This window comes from Oncorhynchus nerka, linkage group LG4 (assembly GCF_034236695.1).
Source record: "Oncorhynchus nerka isolate Pitt River linkage group LG4, Oner_Uvic_2.0, whole genome shotgun sequence".
NCBI lineage: Eukaryota > Metazoa > Chordata > Actinopteri > Salmoniformes > Salmonidae > Oncorhynchus > Oncorhynchus nerka.
Window position 1 is genome coordinate 82,866,083 of NC_088399.1, and position 20,942 is coordinate 82,887,024.

The window sequence follows — 20,942 nt, forward strand, 5'->3', positions numbered from 1 at the left end:
AAAAACGTTAGCTGACGTGCTAGTTGATTTGGACATTTTTAACCAGTTATAAATAGCGCTCTAGTGCCGCGTTCACGTGCTAGTCGGCACTAGGAAACTGACATTTCTGACTTGCTAACTGGTTGTAGTTATACAAAAGCCGGGTTCAAAGAATAAGCAATTCGGACATTTCAACGTTTCCTAGTTCTGACGAGTACAGGCTTGGGAAATTATTTTCCTTGGAGGGCCACATTAGAGTATATTCTTGCGATCGCGGGCCAGAATCATATTGCAGGATTATACATCTGTGTTGACAGATATATCTACTGTAAATAACGTCCAGATATGCTACTTATTTTACTTCTTTTTTTAACATGCACAGAAATTAACCACATCAATGTTCTCCTTTTGGTAGTTATTTCCTTATTAAATATGCAATGAACTACATGGAGGGAAAAGTACACGGACAGAATTCTTGTTAACGGGTTTGCACAAAAACCCAAGAAAGACTAATGAAATATATACACAGCCTCAGTTTCACAGGTCATGAAATTGTCAACCATCACTTTTATCTCTATAAGGTTATCACTACCCACCCACCGCCTTGCATAATGAAGCAGACAGAAACACGTCCTTATCTGCATCTGTGGTGTCTGCATCCTCTGGCCATCTGTCCCATGAATATATACTAACACTGATTGTAAGATTGTGCGAAATGAAATGGCAGTTCTAATTGCTATGTTTTGATCCATTGATTCTGTTAAATGCCACGGTGGTGGTGGCTTTTGATGAACGGTATGACATTTCTGTCATTCGAAGATGACCTATCCATTGCTCAGGTCTCACATAACCGTTTGTAGCTGTCTTAAGAATGGCAGAGTGTGTGGGTGTGTGTGTTCCTGTGTGTGGTTTAAGTGAGTGTATTGAAGTGTGTGTATACACTATATAAATACTGTGTAATGAAAAACTACGATCACATTGCTCAACTAACGGTGTATTTTAAAGACAGTATTATGAGGATGCAGGTGATCTACAGATTACATATGTATTCTGTATATTAGAGAGAGGACAACCAGTGAGACAGAGGGGCCATCTCTCCCTATATGTGTGCCTAAATGTCTATCCATGCCACCACAGCCCCAGATCCATTGAAAGAAAAATGTTGGCTTCAGCATGTTACATTGATTCCAGCAGTACTTCATACCTATGTACACCCACAATTCTAGAACATACCAAATACAAACATAAAGGATATGTAGCCCCCCAGCCAAAGCCCCTACCTTAACCCCCTGACCCCATCCCAGCTGCCCACACTGAAAGGACTGAGGGGGTCACGTGATCCCGTGCCCCACGCGATAGTACATCCGTTACATAGGGACCGATTGTTTAAGGATTCTGCTTCCATCAACAGAAAAAACAGAGGGGATAACTTTTTGGAATTCAGCCCAATGGAGTTCTTTTTCATTCTCCTATCTCCCCTCCTCGGCTTGCAACGTCTCTCCCTCTCTCTCTCTCTCTCTCTCTCTCTCTTTCCCTCTACCCTCTCTCCCTTTCTCCCCAGAAAGGTAGACGGTTAAGAGCGTACTTTTACTGAAGAAACAAGGTAAGGGACATCCTAAATATGTCTATATAATGTTACCTTGATAGAAATGTATAGTTGTGCCAAAGAATAAGTTACTCAACTTAATGGTGAACTGAAGTCTTAAAGGTAAAGACAATGTTGAACTAGTGGTTGACTAAGCCTTGATCAAACGCAATTTATTAAGTGCTTGGCAAAAGAGCTGATGTTTACCGCTGCTAGTTGTAAACGTCTATTCCATGACAATGTTTGTTTATTATATTTGGAGCACATGTTCATATATGTTAACAGGTCTCATTTTAAGACTCAGCTACAGTTGAAGTCGGAAGTTTACATACACTTAGATTGGGAGTCATTAAAACTTGTTTTTCAACCAATCCACAAATGTTTTGTTAACAAACTATAGTTTTGGCAAGTCGGTTAGGACATCTACTTCGTGCATGACACAAGTATTTTTTCCAACTATTGTTTACAGACAGATTATTTCAGTTATATTTCACTGTATCACAATTCCAGTGTGTCAGAAGTTTACATACATTAAGTAGACTGAGCCTTTAAACAGCTTGGAAAATTGCAGAAAATTATGTAATGGCTTTAGAAGCTTCTGATAGGCTAATTGACATAATTTGAGTCAATTGGAGGTGTACCTGTGGATGTATTTCAAGGCCTACCTTCAAACTCAGTGCCTCTTTGCTTGACATTGTGGGAAAATCTAAAGAAATCAGCCAAGACCTCGGAAAAAAATTGAATTGTAGACCTCCACAAGTCTGGTTCATCCTTGGGAGCAATTTCCAAATGCCCGAAGGTTCCACGTTCATCTGTACAAACAATAGTATGCAAGTATAAACACCATGGGACCACACACCGTCATACCGCTCAGGAAAGAGACACGTTCTGTCTCCAAGAGATGAACTTACTTTGGTGCGAAAAGAGCAAAGGGCCTATTTTTTTCCCACCTTTATTTAACCAGGTAGGCTAGTTGAGAACAAGTTCTAATTTGCAACTGAGACCTGGCCAAGATAAAGCAAAGCAGTGTGACACAGACAACAACACAGAGTTACACATGGAGTAAACAATAAACAAGCCAATGACACAGTAGAAAAAATAAAGTCTATATACAGTGTGTGCAAAAGGCATGAGGAGGTAGGCAATAAATAGGCCATAGGAGCGAATAATTACAATTTAGCAGATTAACACTGGAGTCAGAAGTATACAGAATGGTGTCGTCTGCGTAGAGGTGGATCAGGGAATCGCCCGCAGCAAGAGCGACATCATTGATATATACAGAGAAAAGAGTTGGCCCGAGAATTGAACCCTGTGGTACCCCCATAGAGACGGCCAGTGGTCCGGACAACATGCCCTGATTTGTCACGCTGAACTCTGTCTGCAAAGTAGTTGGTGAACCAGGCGAGGCAGTCATTAGAAAAACCAAGGCTATTGAGTCTGCCGATAAGAATACAGTGATTGACAGAGTCAAAAGCCTTGGCCAGGTCGATGAAGACGGCTGCACAGTACTGTCTTTTATCGATGGCGGTTATGATATCGTTTAGTACCTTGAGCGTGGCTGAGGTGCATCCGTGACCGGCTCGGAAGCTGGATTGCACAGCGGAGAAAGTACGGTGGGATTCGAGATGGTCAGTGACCTGTTTGTTGACTTGGCTTTCGAAGACCTTCGATAGGCAGGGCAGGATGGATATAGGTCTGTAACAGTTTGGGTCCAGGGTGTCTCCCCCTTTGGCAGCTTTCCAATCCTTGGGGATCTCAGACGATATGAAAGAGAGGTTGAACAGGCTGGTAATAGGGGTTGCGACAATGGCGGTGGATAGTTTGTCCAGATTGTCAAGGCCAGCTGATTTGTACGGGTCCAGGTTTTGCAGCTCTTTCAGAACATCTGCTATCTGGATTTGGGTAAAGGAGAACCTGGAGAGGCTTGGGAGAGTAGCTGCGGGGGGGTAGTAGCTGTTGGCCGAGGTTGAAGTAGCCAGTCGGAAGGCATGGCCAGCCGTTGAGAAATGCTTGTTGAAGTTTTCGATATTCATGGATTTATCGGTGGTGACCGTGTTACCTAGTCTCAGTGCAGTGGGCAGCTGGGAGGAGGTGCTCTTGTTCTCCATGGACTTCACAGTGTCCCAGAACTTTTTGGAGTTGGAGCTACAGGATGCAAACTTCTGCCTGAAGAAGCTGGCCTTAGCTTTCCTGACTGACTGCGTGTATTGGTTCCTGACTTCCCTGAACAGTTGCATATCGCGGGGACTATTCGATGCTATTGCAGTCCGCCACAGGATGTTTTTGTGCTGGTCGAGGGCAGTCAGGTCTGGAGTGAACCAAGGGCTATATCTGTTCTTAGTTCTGCATTTTTTGAACGGTGCATGCTTATCTAAAATGGTGAGGAAGTTACTTTTAAAGAATGACCATTCATGTGTTTAATCTGATACTGTTATAGCTCCGGCTAAACTGTTTATGTATGTAAGCACTTCAGAGTTATACCAAGCTAATAAGTCACTCGTAAGATAAGAAGGTTGTAAGAGTGTGCTTAACTGTATTTTTCATTTACTTTATAGTTCTCACGGAAGGTGATAATTCTGACTAAAACTACAGAATAAAGCCGCCAGTTAAAATCAAGGAACGGTTGTGCTCGTGGTTACTGGAGGGAGCTACACAAGGTTTTTTCAATCACAGAAGTCAACAAATGAGGGAGCCTGGGGACACGCAGGGCCTGGGTTTACCTCCACATCACCCGAGGAACAGAAGAGGATTAGGATGAGGGTACGGCTAAAGGCTAGCAAAACTGGTCGCCTAGAGCGTTGGGGACAGAAAATAAAAGGAGCAGATTTCTGGGCGTGGTAGAACAGATTCAGGGCATATTGTGCAGACAGGGTTATGGTGGGGTGCGGGTACAGCGGGGGTAAGCCCAGGCACTGAGTGATGATAATCATCTCTGGATAAGCTGGTTATAATGGGTGAGGTCACCACATGTGTGGGAGGTGGGACAAAGCAGGTATCAGAGGTATAATGAGTGGAACTAGGGGCTCCATTGTAAACTAAAACAATGATAACTAACCTAAACAACAGTATACAAGGCATATTGCCATATGAGAGAGACATACAGCGAGGCATAAAGTAATCACAGGTGTTGATTTGGAGAGCTAACTAAGACAACAACTGTTCCTAGGCTGTCATTGAAAATAAGAATTTGTTCTTAACTGACTTGCCTAGTAAAATGAAGGTTAAAAATTATTATTTTTTTAAATAAAAAAAAACAACGGGTGAAACAACAACAGCTAATCAGCTAAAACAACAACAAGTAAAATGGCGATGACTGGGCAGAGAGGGTCAGTTAACTACACACAGAGCCTGAGTTCGCGGCTGGGGCCGACAGATAAAAATAATAATAATCATTAAAAAATAAACCGAATGGAGTACCTTGTGAAGATGCTGGAGGAAACAGGTACAACAGTATCTATATCCACAGTAAAACGAGGCCAATATCGACATAACCTGAAAGGCCGATCAGCAAGGAGGGAGCCACTGCTCCAAAACCGCCATAAAAAAAACAGACTACGGCTTGCTACTGCACATTGGGACAAAGATCGTACTTTTTGCAGAAATGTCCTCTGGTCTGATGAAACAGAAATGGAACTGTTTGGCCATAATGGCCATCGTTATGTTAGGAGGAAAAAGGGGGAGGATTGCACAGCCGAAGAACACCATCCCAACTTGAAGCACGGGGGTGGCAGCATCATGTTGTGTGTGGGGTGCTTTGCTGCAGGAGGGACTGATGCACTTCACAAAATAGATGGCATCATGAGGCAGGAAAATTATGTAGATATATTGAAGCAACATCTCAAGACATCAGTCAGGGAGTTAAAGCTTGGTTGCAAATGGCTCTTCCAAATGGACAGTGACCACAAGCATTTACATTTACATTTAAGTCATTTAGCAGACGCTCTTATCCAGAGCGACTTACAAATTGGTGCGTTCACCTTATGACATCCGCATACTTCCAAAGTTGTGGCAAAATGGCTTAAGAACAACAAAGTCATGGTATTGGAGTGGCAGTCACAAAATCCTGACCTCAATCCTATAGAAAATGTGTGGGCAGAACCGAAAAACTGTGTGCGAGCAAGGAGGCCTACAAACCTGACTCAGTTACATCAGCTCTGTCAGGAGGAATAGGCCAAAATTCACCCAACTTATTGTGGGAAGCTTGTGGAAGGCTACCCGAAACGTTTGAGCCAAGTTAAACAATTTAAAGGCAATGCTATCAAATACTAATTGAGTGTATGTACACTTCTGACCCACTGGGAATGTGATGAAAGAAATAAAAGCTGAAATAAATCATTCTCTCTACTACTATTCTGACATTTCACATTCTTAAAATAAAGTGGTGATCCTAACTGACCTAAGACATGGAATATTTACTAGGATTAAATGTCAGGAATTGTGAAAAACTGAGTTTAAATGTATTTGGCTGAGGTGTATGTAAACCTCCGACTTCAACTGTACTTACAAAATGAAAATTGCTCAAATTAGGTAATATTCACTTAGCATGTCTTTAGTCGTCAAGCTTTGATTCTCGTCGTCAAGCTTTGATCCTAGTCGTCAAGCTTTGATTTAGCTGTCAAGCTTTGGTTGTTTCTCATTTATTGTGTTTGCCATAGCATCATACAAAGTAGTTATAATGAGTGAGCACAACTGATCCTCAATATCAGCTCTGTAATTTACAGTTTGGACACACCTATTCATTCAAGGGCTTTTCTTAGTTTTTTACTATTTTCTACATTGTAGAATAATAGTGAAGACATCAAAACTATGAAATAACACATATGGAATCATGTAGTAACCAAAAAAGTGTGAAACAAATAAAAAATATATGTTATATTTGAGATTATTCAAAGTAGCCACCCTTTGCCTTGATGACAGCTTTGGCTTTCTTTCAACTTGCGTCATGAGGTAGTCACCTGGAATGCATTTCAATTAACAGGTTGCTTTGTTAAAAGTTAATTTATGGAATTTATTTCCTTCTTATCAGTTGTGTTGTGACAAGGTAGGGGTGGTACAGAGAAGATAGCCCTATTTGGTAAAATACCAAGTTCATATTATGGCAAGAACAGCTCAAATGAGCAAAGAAAAAATAACAGTGCATCATTACATTTCAAGAACTTTTAAAGTTTATTCAAGTGCAGTCGCAACAACCATCAATACCTATGATGAAACTGGCTCTCATGAGGACCAACACAGGAAAGGAAGACCCAGAGTTACCTCTGCTGCAGAGGATAAGTTAATTAGAGTTACCAACCTTAGAAATTGCAGCCTAAATAAATGCTTCACAGAGTTCAAGTAACAGACACATCTCAACATCAACTGTTCAGAGGAGAACAGGCCTTCATGGTCAAATTTCTGCAAAGAAACCATTCCTAAAGGACACCAATAAGAAGAAGAGACTTGCGTGGGCCAAGAAATACGAGCAATGGACATTAGACCAGTGGAAATCTGTCCTTTTGGTCTGATGAGTTCAAATCTGAAATCTTTGGTTCCAACCGCCCTGTTACTTTATGAGACGATGAGTAGGTGAACGGAGGATGTGTGGTTCCCACCGTGAAGCATGGAGGAGGAGGTGTGATGGTGTGAGGGTACTTTGCTGGTGACGCTGTCTGTGATTTATTTAGAATTCAAGGCACACTTAACCAGCATGGCTACCACAGCATTCTGCAGCGATACGCCATCCAATCTTGTTTGCGCTTAGTGGGAATATTATTTGTTTTCAACAGAACAATGACAAAACACACCTCCAGGCTGTGTAAGGGCTATTTGACCAAGAAGGAGAGTGATGGAGCGCTGCATCAGATTACCTGGCCTCCACAATAACCCAACCTCAATCCAATTGAGATGGTTTGGGATGAGTTGGACTGCAGAGTGAATGAAAAGCAGCCAACAAGACTTCAGCATATTTGGGAACTCCTTCAAGACTGTTGGATAAGCATTCCAGGTGAAGTTGGTTGAGAGAATGCCAAGCGTGTGCAAAGCTGTCATCAAGACAAGGGTAGCTACTTTGAAGAATCTAAAATATATTTTGATTTGTTTAACACTTTTTTGGTTACTACATGATTCCATATGTGTTATTTCATAGTTTTGTTGTATTCACAATTTTTCTACAAAGTAGAAAATAGTAAAAATTAAGAAAACCCCTGCAATGAGTAGTTGTGCCCAAACTTTTGACTGGTACTGTATATGATTTGAGATCATTGATACTCGGCGATTTGTACTTTGTCTTTTCGATTTTGTTGTCCACTGTCACCATGTCACACTTTTCCCCAGTGTCAGGACAAGTACTAAACTTATTCATGTTTCTATTGAAGTCTGCATCACAGTGTTTTGTCTTTGGCTATGCCGGATTAAGTGATATGACATGCTATTCTATAAAATAATTTCTCCGTAATTAATATTACCTGATTGAGCTAATCATGCATGTAAATTTAATTAACTAGAGAGTCGGGCACCACGAAATAATATTTATAGAGCTATTATCTTCCGAATAAACTCTTAAAGACCTAGTAATATTTTACATCAATAGCAGTCAATATTAATCGTCATCTTAATTCAGTCTCATCTGAAAGTGGTAAATTCTTTGTTATCTGCACGAACCCTGGCTCACAAGTTGAATCAGCTATGCAAAATTGGGTTTAATTATTTATTTACTAAATACCTAACTAATCATACAGAATTACACATACACATAATTAAATCATAACTTGATTACAAATGACGTCATAAAGGAAAACGTCCCTAGCGGGCAGAACAGATATGACAGCTTGTTACACAAAAGAAAAGGGGCTGTGTTTGAGTGAAAGAGCGGGAAGACTGAGGAACAATGGGAAGACGCTGTGCTATCGTAAATACAGTATCTTATGCATTCTAAATTGCCGCCCATTTGGAAAAGGAAAATGCAATAAATATTTACTCTGAGCTGCGCTTCGGTAGGTTGGTGGTAGATGGGAGGCCGTGTTGCCCAACCGAGTCCTTTGAAGATAGTCTCTGGTTGTCAATTGGATATGTTGTAGTAACGTCGTTGGGTGATAGACGGGATACTCTGTCTGTTCCTTCCTAGCCCACGTTTGTATCTGCTGTTGCTAACTCAACGGCTAGGAGGTATCACTTCTGTAGTGAATAAGAGTTCAAAGTTCATACCATTTGCAACCAAAGCTCACGCTGATGTTAGCTTCGTTCTGTAGTTATTATCTGAACCATTCTGACATAGGACCGTCGTCCTCACGTCCTCGGAACTGGAGGTTATATTGTCGTCAAGGGCTTTAATAGGAAGGGAGAGGAGGGCGTGCTTGAAAAGTTTTATAGCCCATGTCCCTTCACAGGGGTGGGCCACTGATTGAGCAGAGCCCTATTTTATGAAAACCCAAATCTCACATTTTAGAAGCTAAAATCACATTTCATATTCAAACATTTAAATTGAACAACAATTCCATGTGAATCCGATAACTCTGATGTGTAGACTTTCCACTGTTTAGTTTATGTCATCTTATCATTGATGAGAATGTCTCAGATGACAACCGAACTGACATCATATTCATTAATATGTTCCATTTGTTGGATTACCAGAATATAGTTAATTTCCCCCCACCTTCTGATGTTCCCAGAATCTCTATGTTATTCAAGGGTTTTGCAAATGTAACCTCAGTAGGGTAGAGAGAGGAAAAAGGGGGGGAAGAGATATTTATGACTGTCAAAAACCTACCCCCCAGGCCAACGTCATGACAACAGCATGGAATAATGAGTGTGTGCTATAAAGATCATATCATACAGATACAGGTTTCTAACTCCCACATCTCCTCCCCAGTATCAGTACAGGTGTGTCTAACTCCCTCATCTCCTCCCCAGTATCAGTACAGGTTTGTCTAACTCCCACATCTTCTCCCCAGTATCAGTACAGGTGTGTCTAACTCCCTCATCTCCTCCCCAGTATCAGTACAGGTGTGTCTAACTCCCTCATCTCCTCCCCAGTATCAGTACAGGTGTGTCTAACTCCCTCATCTCCTCCCCAGTATCAGTACAGGTGTGTCTAACTCCCTCATCTCCTCCCCAATATCAGGAGCTATGAGGTGACCATTGCAAACTGAGTGTCCATCTGTCATATAATCCAGGTGTGTTTATCCAGTATCAGGTACCACGCAGCAGCCACAGCAGCATCTCTCAGGATGCATAGCTTCATGGGCGGGGGCCTATTCTGTGCCATGGTGGGGAACATCCTGCTGGTGGTCTCAATGGCAACAGACTACTGGATGCAGTACCGCCTGTCAGGCAGCTTCGCCCACCAGGGCCTGTGGAGGTACTGCATGTCGGGCAAATGTTACATGCAGACGGACAGCATCGGTGAGACCACACACCATGGAGGGGTCAGGGGATGGAAGGATATAGATTATATACAGAGGGATAGCAATGACCACTTGAGATATGTTAACCGTCTGACTTTGTCTGATGGAAGGGAAGGTCTAAGTGCATCCATTCACTGGCAGAAACGTAATAAATGGTTGCTTTACTTCAGGATAGAGACCTGTTGGTGAGAATGTCGGGCCAGTAATCAAAAGGTTGCTGGTTAAAATCCCTGAGCCACTAGGTGAAAAATCTGTTGATGTGCCTGTGAGCAAGGCACTTAAACCTAGTTGCTCTGGATAAGAGAGTGTGCTAAATGTTCAAATGTTGACTTGAAAATGAGGAGAAATGTTACAAAAGGGTACCACCTAGTGTCTGGGCATGACACTACAATACCATTCATTTTCACTCTTGGCTGGAAGAAGGGATGCATTTGTCAAAGGCCTCTGTTTTATCACCCTGCACACCTCTTTTACTGTTGCCCTCTAGCGTACTGGAATGCCACCCGGGCCTTAATGATCCTGTCCGGGATGTCGTGCTTCGCGGGCATCATTGCGGGCATCCTCTCCTTTGCCCACTTCTCCACCTTCGAGAGGTTCAACCGCTCCTTCGCTGCAGGGATCATGTTTTTCATCTCCAGTGAGTCTCATAACACACACACACACACACACACACACACACACACACACACACACACACACACACACACACACACACACACTAGTTTTGTGCAGTATTTTCACCTCTTATATCCCCCTTCCTTCTCCCAGCTTTATTTGTTCTGCTGGCGATGGCCATCTATACGGGTGTGACAGTGAACTTCCTGGGCAAGCGCTTCGGTGACTGGCGTTTCTCTTGGTCTTACATATTGGGCTGGGTGGCACTGCTCATGACCTTCTTTGCAGGTAAGAACTGACACACAGGATCAATCACAGTACTCAACCAACCCAGTCCAAAAACAATCAACCCTCAAGTCTCCCAGTGTTAGCAGATCTGAAGAGACCAGATTGTTAAAAGCAATATGGTGATGGTTTTTCCATAGCCTTCCAATGGGTTAGGGGAGCCTGGCTGCATCATATTGCTGACGCCTATCTGGATCCATCAGACCTGATTGAGGGGTAGTGGCTGAAGGGAGGGTATGTCTACAGCTGGATTCTGATGCAATGTCCATTGTCCATTAACCTGTACGTGCTCTGTGTGTTCCAGGGGTATTTTACATGTGTGCCTACAGAATGCATGAATGTAGGAGAGGGGGCGGCCCTACACGCTAGAGAGAAAGACACAGCAAGATACACAAACTGTTTTTAAAAAGAGGACCATTTTACACTGAATGAATGACCATGTTTATCCAGAGGCCAACATATGACAGAAAGCCTTTGCGACTGCATGGGCCTCCATTCCCTGATGTTTCCAATGGATTTCCTGGATAAATAAAGGTTTGATAAAAAAATATATACAACAGCTTTCTGCCATTCACATGAAAGGAACATTTACGAGAATGATAATGCATTTATTTATAAAGTCAATATGACTCATTTCATTATCTATGTGCAGTTAACAGGAGAATATGTTTCAAAATGGCTGACACGGCAAGGGTTATGATATCTCCGTAGTGCCTTTTTCAAAAGCATATATGCAAGATGACAACAGGCTTTTTGTATATGCAAATGTGTTGTAGTTTTGATAAGGAATATGGGCAGCAATGCTGACTTTACAATTTCTCATATTTTCAATAAAGTTCCTCTCTAAATGTTTTGTTGCCTCTAAGTTGATCCTTAATGCAAGGTCCACCTTTCAATGGCTCATTTTCCTTATTTTACATCCCTTTGTGATGCACACAAAGTTATACCACAAGATGGCGGCACTAAACCAGTTTACATGAGCAGGGCTTTGCACATAGTGCTAGATGAGTTGCTTCTGTTGCCTGGGAAATCCCATAGCCAAAGCTACCGGATGATGGTGAAAGAGGACCACACCTTGCAACAGGTAAAGAATTGTCATACATTGTGGATATTATTATCTACCACAATGAATCATGTTTTTACTCTCCCAGAGGCGCAGAGTCTGCCCAAGGTGGCCCCAGACACAAGCTAAAACCTGAAACCTCCAGGACATATCAAGATGCTTTTTATAGTTGAGATTAAGTTTATAAATAGCTTGGCTGGGCTGATGAGACAGTGGATTGCGCAGTCAGACGGAAAATAGTAAATTGACATTTTAACATCATAGAATCACCCTGTGGTAATACTGGAATAGGCACCAGCTGGAATGGGGATTTAACCAATCAGCATTCAGGATTAGACCCACGTCAGCCACCTGTTGTATAATCTGTAATAATGAAAGTATTGCACAACCAAGTGGAAAACAATACATCAAGGTAAAGTCCAGAAGGTTTCTCAGGGGGTTCACTAGGGCTACATGAACTGGCATGATGTCAACAGTCTGACAGGAGATAAGAATCCCACACGCTGAGTGAAGCCAGTCACCTTTATTTCACAGCTTAGTTGTTTGTGATAAAGGGCTTCCCCCGAACCCCAGCCCTCGTCCTGTGGAAACTCCTATTGTCCTTTACGGCTGTTGACGTCTTCAAGAATATTTTTTGTTTAGCAGATCTACTGAAGGAACACGGGGGGGGGGGGCACAGACAATGAGAGAAGAATGGGCTAGAATGTGAGGAAGAACAGAATGTGACGGATAATTCCTGGACCACCGGGGTGGGGTGGGGTGGCAACATGTTCTTTCCAATGCTTAGTCCATAATCACAGCTTCCTCCTCGACTGAGATATTTGGCAATTGTCATCATCTGGAAGGGAATGTAACAGTAAGCGTTGAGGTAATGGGTGATTGGGCTATTCCTGAACCACAAACCATGACAGAAATGTAAATACATAGTCGCCAAATGCATACCTCTGTCCAAATTTCCTTACTTGGTGCCTTTGGCATCCTTACTTGGCCCACACAGTGTACTGTTCTGGACAGATGTATTCAATGCCAGTAACAGTGAATCTGGACAAGCAAATATGTAATGGGTGCCGCACTGAAAAATATTTAGCTTAAAAGCTTACTTTTATTTAATTATTTTTACTGCATCATGGATACCATAGCGTCTGTCGTTTCGGCTTAACATCCTTCTCAGTGTTAAGGTCTTCATAAAACCAATAACAGTGACAGCAAAACAGGTTGTCTGCAAACAGAGGGTACATTTGGGGATAGTTCTCCACCATCACGTTGTTCTAGAGAGTCACAAGTGGATGCTATCTGTACTCTTTGACGGTATTACACATAGATCTGTTTGTGTGACTGAATGTTTAATTGTATTTAATTGGTATATTGTAATAACTTCCCCACCATTGCCTAATTATTCGCCTTACCTCCCTTATCTCACCTCATTTGCACACACTGTATATGTACTTTTTTTCTACTGTATTATTGACTGTATGTTTGTTTATTCCATGTGTAACTCTGTGTTGTTGTATGTGTCGAACTGCTATGCTTTAGCTTGGCCAGGTCGCAGTTGTAAATGAGAACTTGTTCTCAACTAGCCTACCTGGTTAAATAAAAGTGAAATAAAATAAATCAATAAAAATGATGGTCTGAAGGTTGTTTGCCAACCTACTGATCAAATTCATCTTCTTTTTGTTGGCTGAACTCACTCACTCGCTCGCTCGCACGCACGCAAGCTTGAACGATGAAACGCACGCACACAAGCACGCACCCACCAAACAGGCATGGCATGCACAGAGAACCATGAGGATGTTGGAAAGGCTATGGTGATGAGCTTTCCTCATACAGCAGCATCACAACTCAGTTAAAGTACTTACAAATAAGTAAATGAAAGTTATCATATAACCACTGTGGGCACACCAAAAAGTCATTTATTTGGGTTTCACAGTGATCAGTGATTTCACAATGATCAATCAATACATTCTCAGTCTGCAGTGGAAGAATGGATTACAAGGTCAAAAACCTTGGACATAACTCCAGGAAACTTTAGCAATAAAGGCATCACATGCCGTTAGAGACCAGCCTTTCGGTCGGTCTCTGTTTGAGGTATGGCTAGTCAGACTGGGCCGATGACACCTGGTTTTGTAGAAAGTCAAAGCAGTCCATAATCCTGATTGTGTAGACCTGCAATTATTATTCTCAATTATTATTATTATTTAATTATTATTCTCAGTTCAAAAGAAGAGATCCTCTTTCTCCAAATGAGGGTAAGCTATAGCTTCATAGACAGATGTTCAGACAGCGTGTATACACATGGTCACATATGGATGCAGCCAGGTCACCCGCAATATAAGTCCGTATTCGACGTCCATCCATGTTTGAGGACGTCTAGAGATAATGTGGAAACCGGTCACCATGGGCAACAGTTACCTTCAAATAGGTTTTGGTTTTGCTAGGGTGTTGTGGATGGGTGTAAGCATCTGCCTCTGATTCCAAAGGTTGCAAGTTTGAATCCAGTGATAGAAAGTAATTTTTGTTTTAAGCCTATCCCAAACCCTTACCTTAAAAAACTTATTTTTTTCCCGCCTAAAATGACATACCCAAATCTAACTGCCTGTAGGATATGCATATTCTTGATTCCATTTGAAAGGAAACACTTTGAAGTTTGTGGAAATGTGAAATTACTGTAGGAGACTATAACACATTAGATCTGGTAAAAGACAATACAAAGAAAAAAACATGTGTTTTTTTAGTTTTTAGTTTGTTCCACTATCTTTGAAATGCAAGAGAAAGACCACAATGTATTATTCAAGTTTAGGCACAATTTAGATTTTGGCCACTAGATGGCAGCAGTGTATGTGCAAAGTTTTAGACAATGAACCATTGCATTTCTGTTCAAAATGTTGTATCAAGTCTGCCCAAATGTGCCTGGTTTATTGATACATTTTCAATTGTGCACTCTCCTCAAACAATAGCATGGTATTATTTCACTGTAATAGCTACTGTAAATTGGACAGTGCAGTTAGATTAACAAGAATTTAAGCTTTCACTCATATCAGATATAGCTATGTCCTGGGAAATTGTCTTGTTACTTACAACCTCATGCTAATCACATTAGCGCACGTTAGCTCAACTGTCCCGTGGGGGGAGGTCACCTATCCCGTAGAGGTTTTAATGATTCAGAGTTAATGCCTAAGACTTCAGTGTTAAGGCCTAAAGTTAACCCTAACCTTACAAATTCAGAGTTAATGCCTAAACTTAACCTTAAACACTTCAAAATGTGATATTTGTGAAACATGGATGAATGTCCAATTCTGACCTGAGACTGTGAGAGACATGTACAAGCAGGTACACACACACACACACACACACACACACACACACACACACACACACACACACACACACACACACACACACACACACACACACACACACACACACACACACACACACACACACACACACACACACACACACACACACACACACACACACACACACACACACACACACACACACACACACACACACACACACACACAAACAACGTAACTGACTCTCACGCAAAGTATAAGAGTTCCATAACCCTCCTGTATTTTTGTCCCTGGATTGAGTCTGTCTGGTGGTGGAGTGAGCTGACACAGCACATTCCTATACAAATTGTCCCCATCCCACCCTTGTCCCTCACTTGTCCCATGGGCCTCTCTGTGCCCCCACCCATACCCCCACCCCCACCCTCTCCCCCAGTGTGGCCCCCTTCGTCCCAACAGAGGAGTGCCAACAGCTCCCAAAACTAAATGCCTGCTGTCCTCTGACCATTTTCTCTCTCTGACTACACTTGTTTATGAATTATATTTCCAGACACTACTAGTTACTTTTTCTTTTGCATTTGCATTTCTTTAAATGAGAAAACGTTTGCCAAGACAATGCTTCAACTCTTTTTCCGAACGGAAATCAACAGTTGACATCAACAAACAATTTCATATCCTTTTTTTCTACATTTGGACTCTGCTGCTGGTTACGTTTGTATTATGTTGGGTATTGTGTTCCACTATTAGACAATGAGTCATACGTGGATGGTTGTTTTAAGATACTTTATTGTGCCTCACAAGTGAAAACTATGGTGGTGTGAACTTAGGGCACACAATACACGAGACAGAGAGATAATAATAAACATTGCACAGAAAATATATAATTTACACATCTTGCCGCATCATAAATAAAGTATATGTATCACTGAATATGAAGTGATTCATTGACTTTGAATACACAGCTTCTGACAGGGGATCTGTACATGTTTTGAGGGTGTTTTTGAAGGACAGTCTGGTAGTATAAGATGTTTGGTTGGGTGAGTGAGTGAGTGAGTGAATGAGTGAGTGAGTGAGTGAGTGAGTGAGTGAGTGAGTGAGTGAGTGAGTGAGTGAGTGAGTGAGTGAGTGAGTGAGTGAGCGGTCTTCAATGTCAGAGTAATTGTATTAGCTGAATACCATCCAAAATGGCTGACAGACAAAGATCTTGTTGATGACCAAGATGTCATAACTCATTATTTGTCCATGGAGAGTGTGTTGTACCCCTTATCCACATACATCTTTTCATTTTAGTATCCCACAAGGATCTTCTGTCGACGGATCTTGACACCTTGGGCAGACTAAACATGGAACCCAGTGAATCGCACTCAGGAGTCACTCAAACTGAAAAAGAACAGTCTTGACTTGGATCCAGCTTTGGACAAATTCCACCCCCTTTCTCCGCATGACTTGGATCCAATCGCCTGCTCCTCTCATCCCATTGATCCAGACAGGCTTATCTGTCTATCACTGGTTTATCCCTATAAGGACACAGCTGTCTGGATGACTGCATGGGAAAATGGATCCATCTGGTTAGCCAACAGTTTGACAATAACCTCATACAGTAGGCCTACTGGTCAAGGTAGTGCACTATAGGGAATATGGTGCCATTTGGGACACAGCCCTAGTGTTTTCAGTGGTTAGGGGCTGTATCTTATAGACTAACGGGATAGTACTATAATATTCTTTTCAAGGATAAACTGATTTGACTTGCTCCCGAGTGGCACAGCGGTCTAAGGCACTGTATCTCAGTGCTAGAGGCGTCACTACAGATACCCTGGTTCAATTCCAGGCTGTATCACAACCGGCCGTGATTGGGAGTCCCATAGGGTGGCATACAATTGGCCCAGCGTGTTCCGGGTTTGCCGGTGTAGGCCATCATTGTAAATAAGAATTTGTGCTTAACTGACTTGCCCAGTTAAATAAAGGTTAAATAAAAAAATATATAAAAAATGGATAGGTTATATCTATGAACAGTTATGGTAGCTTATAACGGTATTGTAAAATCTAGAATAAATGCATAATGTGGAACACCTCCCAACTCAACTCATCAATATTTAGTCAATTGGAAAGAAGAAATGAATGCACAACAACCTGTCATTGACTCCCCCCAGTCCCAACCTCCACCTCCACTTCCACCTCCCTTCTGTCATCCATTCTTTCCCCACTGTCATGCCTCGTGAACCCATGATGCACCTCATCCCAACCCTGGCCGCATCATCCTCCCTTAATTAAATCAAATGTATTTATAAAGCCATTTTTACATCAGCAGATGTCACAAACCCCAAACAGCAAGCAATGCAGATGTACGATGTACTGTAGAAGGACAGTGGCTATATAACCGTCCGTCCTTGGAAGGAGACCAAAGTGCAGCGTGGTAAGTGTTCATGATTCTTTATTTACTCAGAACACAAAACAACAAAAGAATAACGAACGTCACGTTCTGCAGGCTTCACAGAGCTAACAAAAAACAAGATCCCACAAACACCAAAAGGAGAATGACAACTTATATGTGATCCCCAATCAGAGACAATGATAAACAGTCGCCTCTGATTGGGAACCACACTCACCCCGAAAGGGGTGTGTGTGTGTGTGTGTGTGTGTGTGTGTGTGTGTGTGTGTGTGTGTGTGTGTGTGTGTGTGTGTGTGTGTGTGTGTGTGTGTGTGTGTGTGCGCTCCAGCATTGTGCAATGCTAAAGCCACATAATAAAAACTGGAGTTGGAGGGTTTGTTGTCTTTGGCTTGGGGGGGGGGGGATCGTCGCTGGAACATGTCTCACCGGACTGAGGAGACGTACTGGCAGCCTAGTGAGTGGAGCTGCCACAACACGTCCTGGCTGGATACCCACTCTAGCCCGGTGAGTGTGGAGAGCTGGCACCGGACGCACTGGGCTATGACGGCGCACTGGAGGCATAGTGCGTATAGCCAGAGCAGGACTATACTGGACCATGGAGGCGCACTGGAGGTCTGGAGCGCAGAGCTAGCACAACTCGTCCTGGCTGGATACCCCCCGTAGCCCGGCAAGTGCGGGGAGCTGGAACAGGCCGCACTGGGTTGTCCTGGCGAACTGGGGATACCGTGCGTAGAGCTGGTGCAGGATAACCTGGGCCGACGGGCTGTGGCTGCTCACCGAAGGCATGGTGCTTGACCAGTCATTCTCTCCCCACGGTAAGCACGGGGAGTTGGCTCAGGTCTACAACCTGACTCCGCCAATCTCCCCATGTGCCCGCCCCCCAATTTTTGGGGGGGCTGCCTCTCATGCTTGCTTCGTTGCCGTGACTCCCTCGCTGCTTCCACCTGTTCCCATGGGAGGCGATCCCAGGATCTCTTCCCATGTCCAGGATCCTTTGCCGTCCAGGATGTCCTCCCATGTCCAGTCCTCCTGACCACGCTGTTTGGTCCGTTTGCGGTGGGATCTTCTGTATTTTTCCTTGTTGGAACATTGCTTACATTTTGAGTAAATTCAGATTATTACTCATACCTGTGTCCTGTGCCTGACTCCGCGTACCTATGAAAGGCTATGAAAAACTCCCTAGAAAGGCAGGAACCTAGGAAGAAACCTAGAGAGGAACCAGACTCTGAGAGGTGACCAGTACCTCTGGCTGTGCCGGGTGGAGATTATAAGAGTACATGGCCATTAAGACCAGATCGTTCTTCAAGATGTTCAAAAGTTCCCACAGTAGATGACCAGCAGAGTCATACTAATCCTCATTTGCACCGTTTGCAATTAAAGTAAAGATTCTGTAGACTGCATAGCTCACACAACACACAGCTATGTGATTCTGTAGACTGCATGGCTCACACAACACACAGCTATGTGATTCTGTAGACTGCATGGGTCACACAACACACAGCTATGTGATTCTGTAGACCGCATAGCTCACACAACACACAGCTATGTGATTCTGTAGACTGCATGGCTCACACAACACACAGCTATGTGATTCTGTAGACCGCATAGCTCACACAACACACAGCTATGTGATTCTGTAGACTGCATAGCTCACACAACACACAGCTATGTGATTCTGTAGACTGCATGGCTCACACAACACACAGCTATGTGATTCTGTAGACCGCATGGCTCACACAACACACAGCTATGTTATTCTGTAGACCGCATGGCTCACGCAACACACAGCTATGTCTGCTCTGCCTCCTATAGCCTACACTCGTAGAAAAAAACGTGTTATCTTGAACCTTAAAGGGTTCTTCGGCTGTCTCAATAGGAGAACCCTTTGAAGAACCCTTTTTGGTTCCAGTAAAGAACCCGTTTTTGTTCCAGGTAGAATTCTTTTGGATCTAGGTGGAACCATTTTGGTTCCAGGTAGACCCAATCAAATCAAATCAAATTTCATTGGTCACATACACATGTGACCAAGCAGATGTTATTGTGAGTGTAGTGAAATGCTTGTGCTTCTAGTTCTGACAGTGCTGCAATATATTAACAAGTAATCTAACAATTCCACAACAACTACCTAATACACACAAATCTAAGTAAAGGGATAAAATAAGAATATGTACATTTTTTTTTCCAATATGGATGAGCAATGACCGAGCGGCATAGGCAAGATGGTATAAAATACAGTACAGATGTCCAGGAGGAACAAGAGAACAATGATTTAGAAGAGATGGGATGAGTAATGTAAGAAATGTAAACATCATTATTAAGATGGCAGTAATAAAATGACTAGTGATCCATTTGTTAGTGGCCAATGATTTCAAGTCTGTATGAAAGCAGCCTCTCTGTGTTAATGATGGCTGTTTAACAGTCTGATGGCTTTGAAATAGAAGCAATTTTTCAGTCTCTCGGTCCCAGCTTTGATGCACCTGTACTGACCTCGTCTTCTGGATGGTAGCGGGGTGAACAGGCAGTGGCTCGGGTGGTTGTTGTCCTTGATGACCTTTTTGGCCTTTCTGTGACATCGGGTGCTTTAGGCATCCTGGAGGGCAGGTATTTTGCCCCCAGTGATGCGTTGTGCAAACCGCACCACCCTCTGGAGAGCCCTGTGGTTGTGGGCGGTGCAGTTGCCAGTATCTGGCGGTGATACAGCCCGACAGAATGCTCTCAATTGTGCATCTGTAAAGGTTTGTGAGGGTTTTAGGTGACAAGCCAAATTTCTTCAGCCTCCCGAGGTTGAAGAGGCGCTGTTTGCCTTCTTCACCACACTGTCTGTGTGGGTGGACCATTTCAGTTTGTCCGTGATGTGTACGCCGAGGAATTTAAAACTTTTTGCTAGCCAGCACCTCACCTAAACAGGTGTTCTACTCTGCTGGCCAGCTCCTCGTCTAAACAGGTGTTCTACTCTGCTAGCCAGCACCTCGCCTAAACAGGTGTTCTACTCTGCTAGCCAGCACCTCTCCTAAACAGGTGTTCTACTCTGCTAGCCAGCACCTCGCCTAAACAGGTGCTCTACTCTGCTAGCCAGCACCTCACCTAAACAGGTGTTCTACTCTGCTAGCCAGCACCCCTCCTAAACAGGTGTTCTACTCTGCTAGCCAGCACCTCTACCTAAACAGGTGTTCTACACTGCTAGCCAGCACCTCTCCTAAACAGGTGTTCTACTCTGCTAGCCAGCACCTCTCCTAAACAGGTGTTCTACACTGCTAGCCAGCACCTCTCCTAAACAGGTGTTCTACACTGCTAGCCAGCACCTCTCCTAAACAGGTGTTCTACTCTGCTAGCCAGCACCTCTCCTAAACAG

The 20,942-nt window shown here is 43.1% G+C and overlaps 1 protein-coding gene across 1 annotated transcript; it reads left to right on the forward strand.

Moving 5' to 3' along the window:
• The first annotated feature begins 1,260 nt into the window (after positions 1 to 1,260).
• On the forward strand, positions 1,261 to 11,697 carry LOC115129061 (lens fiber membrane intrinsic protein-like). The gene is made up of 5 exons (XM_029659207.2): positions 1,261 to 1,582; positions 9,729 to 9,943; positions 10,433 to 10,582; positions 10,714 to 10,848; positions 11,150 to 11,697. Exons 2-5 carry the CDS (start codon positions 9,769 to 9,771, stop codon positions 11,212 to 11,214), a joined length of 525 nt encoding a protein of 174 aa, XP_029515067.1. The 5' UTR covers positions 1,261 to 1,582; positions 9,729 to 9,768; the 3' UTR covers positions 11,215 to 11,697.
• Positions 11,698 to 20,942: the final 9,245 nt, after the last annotated feature.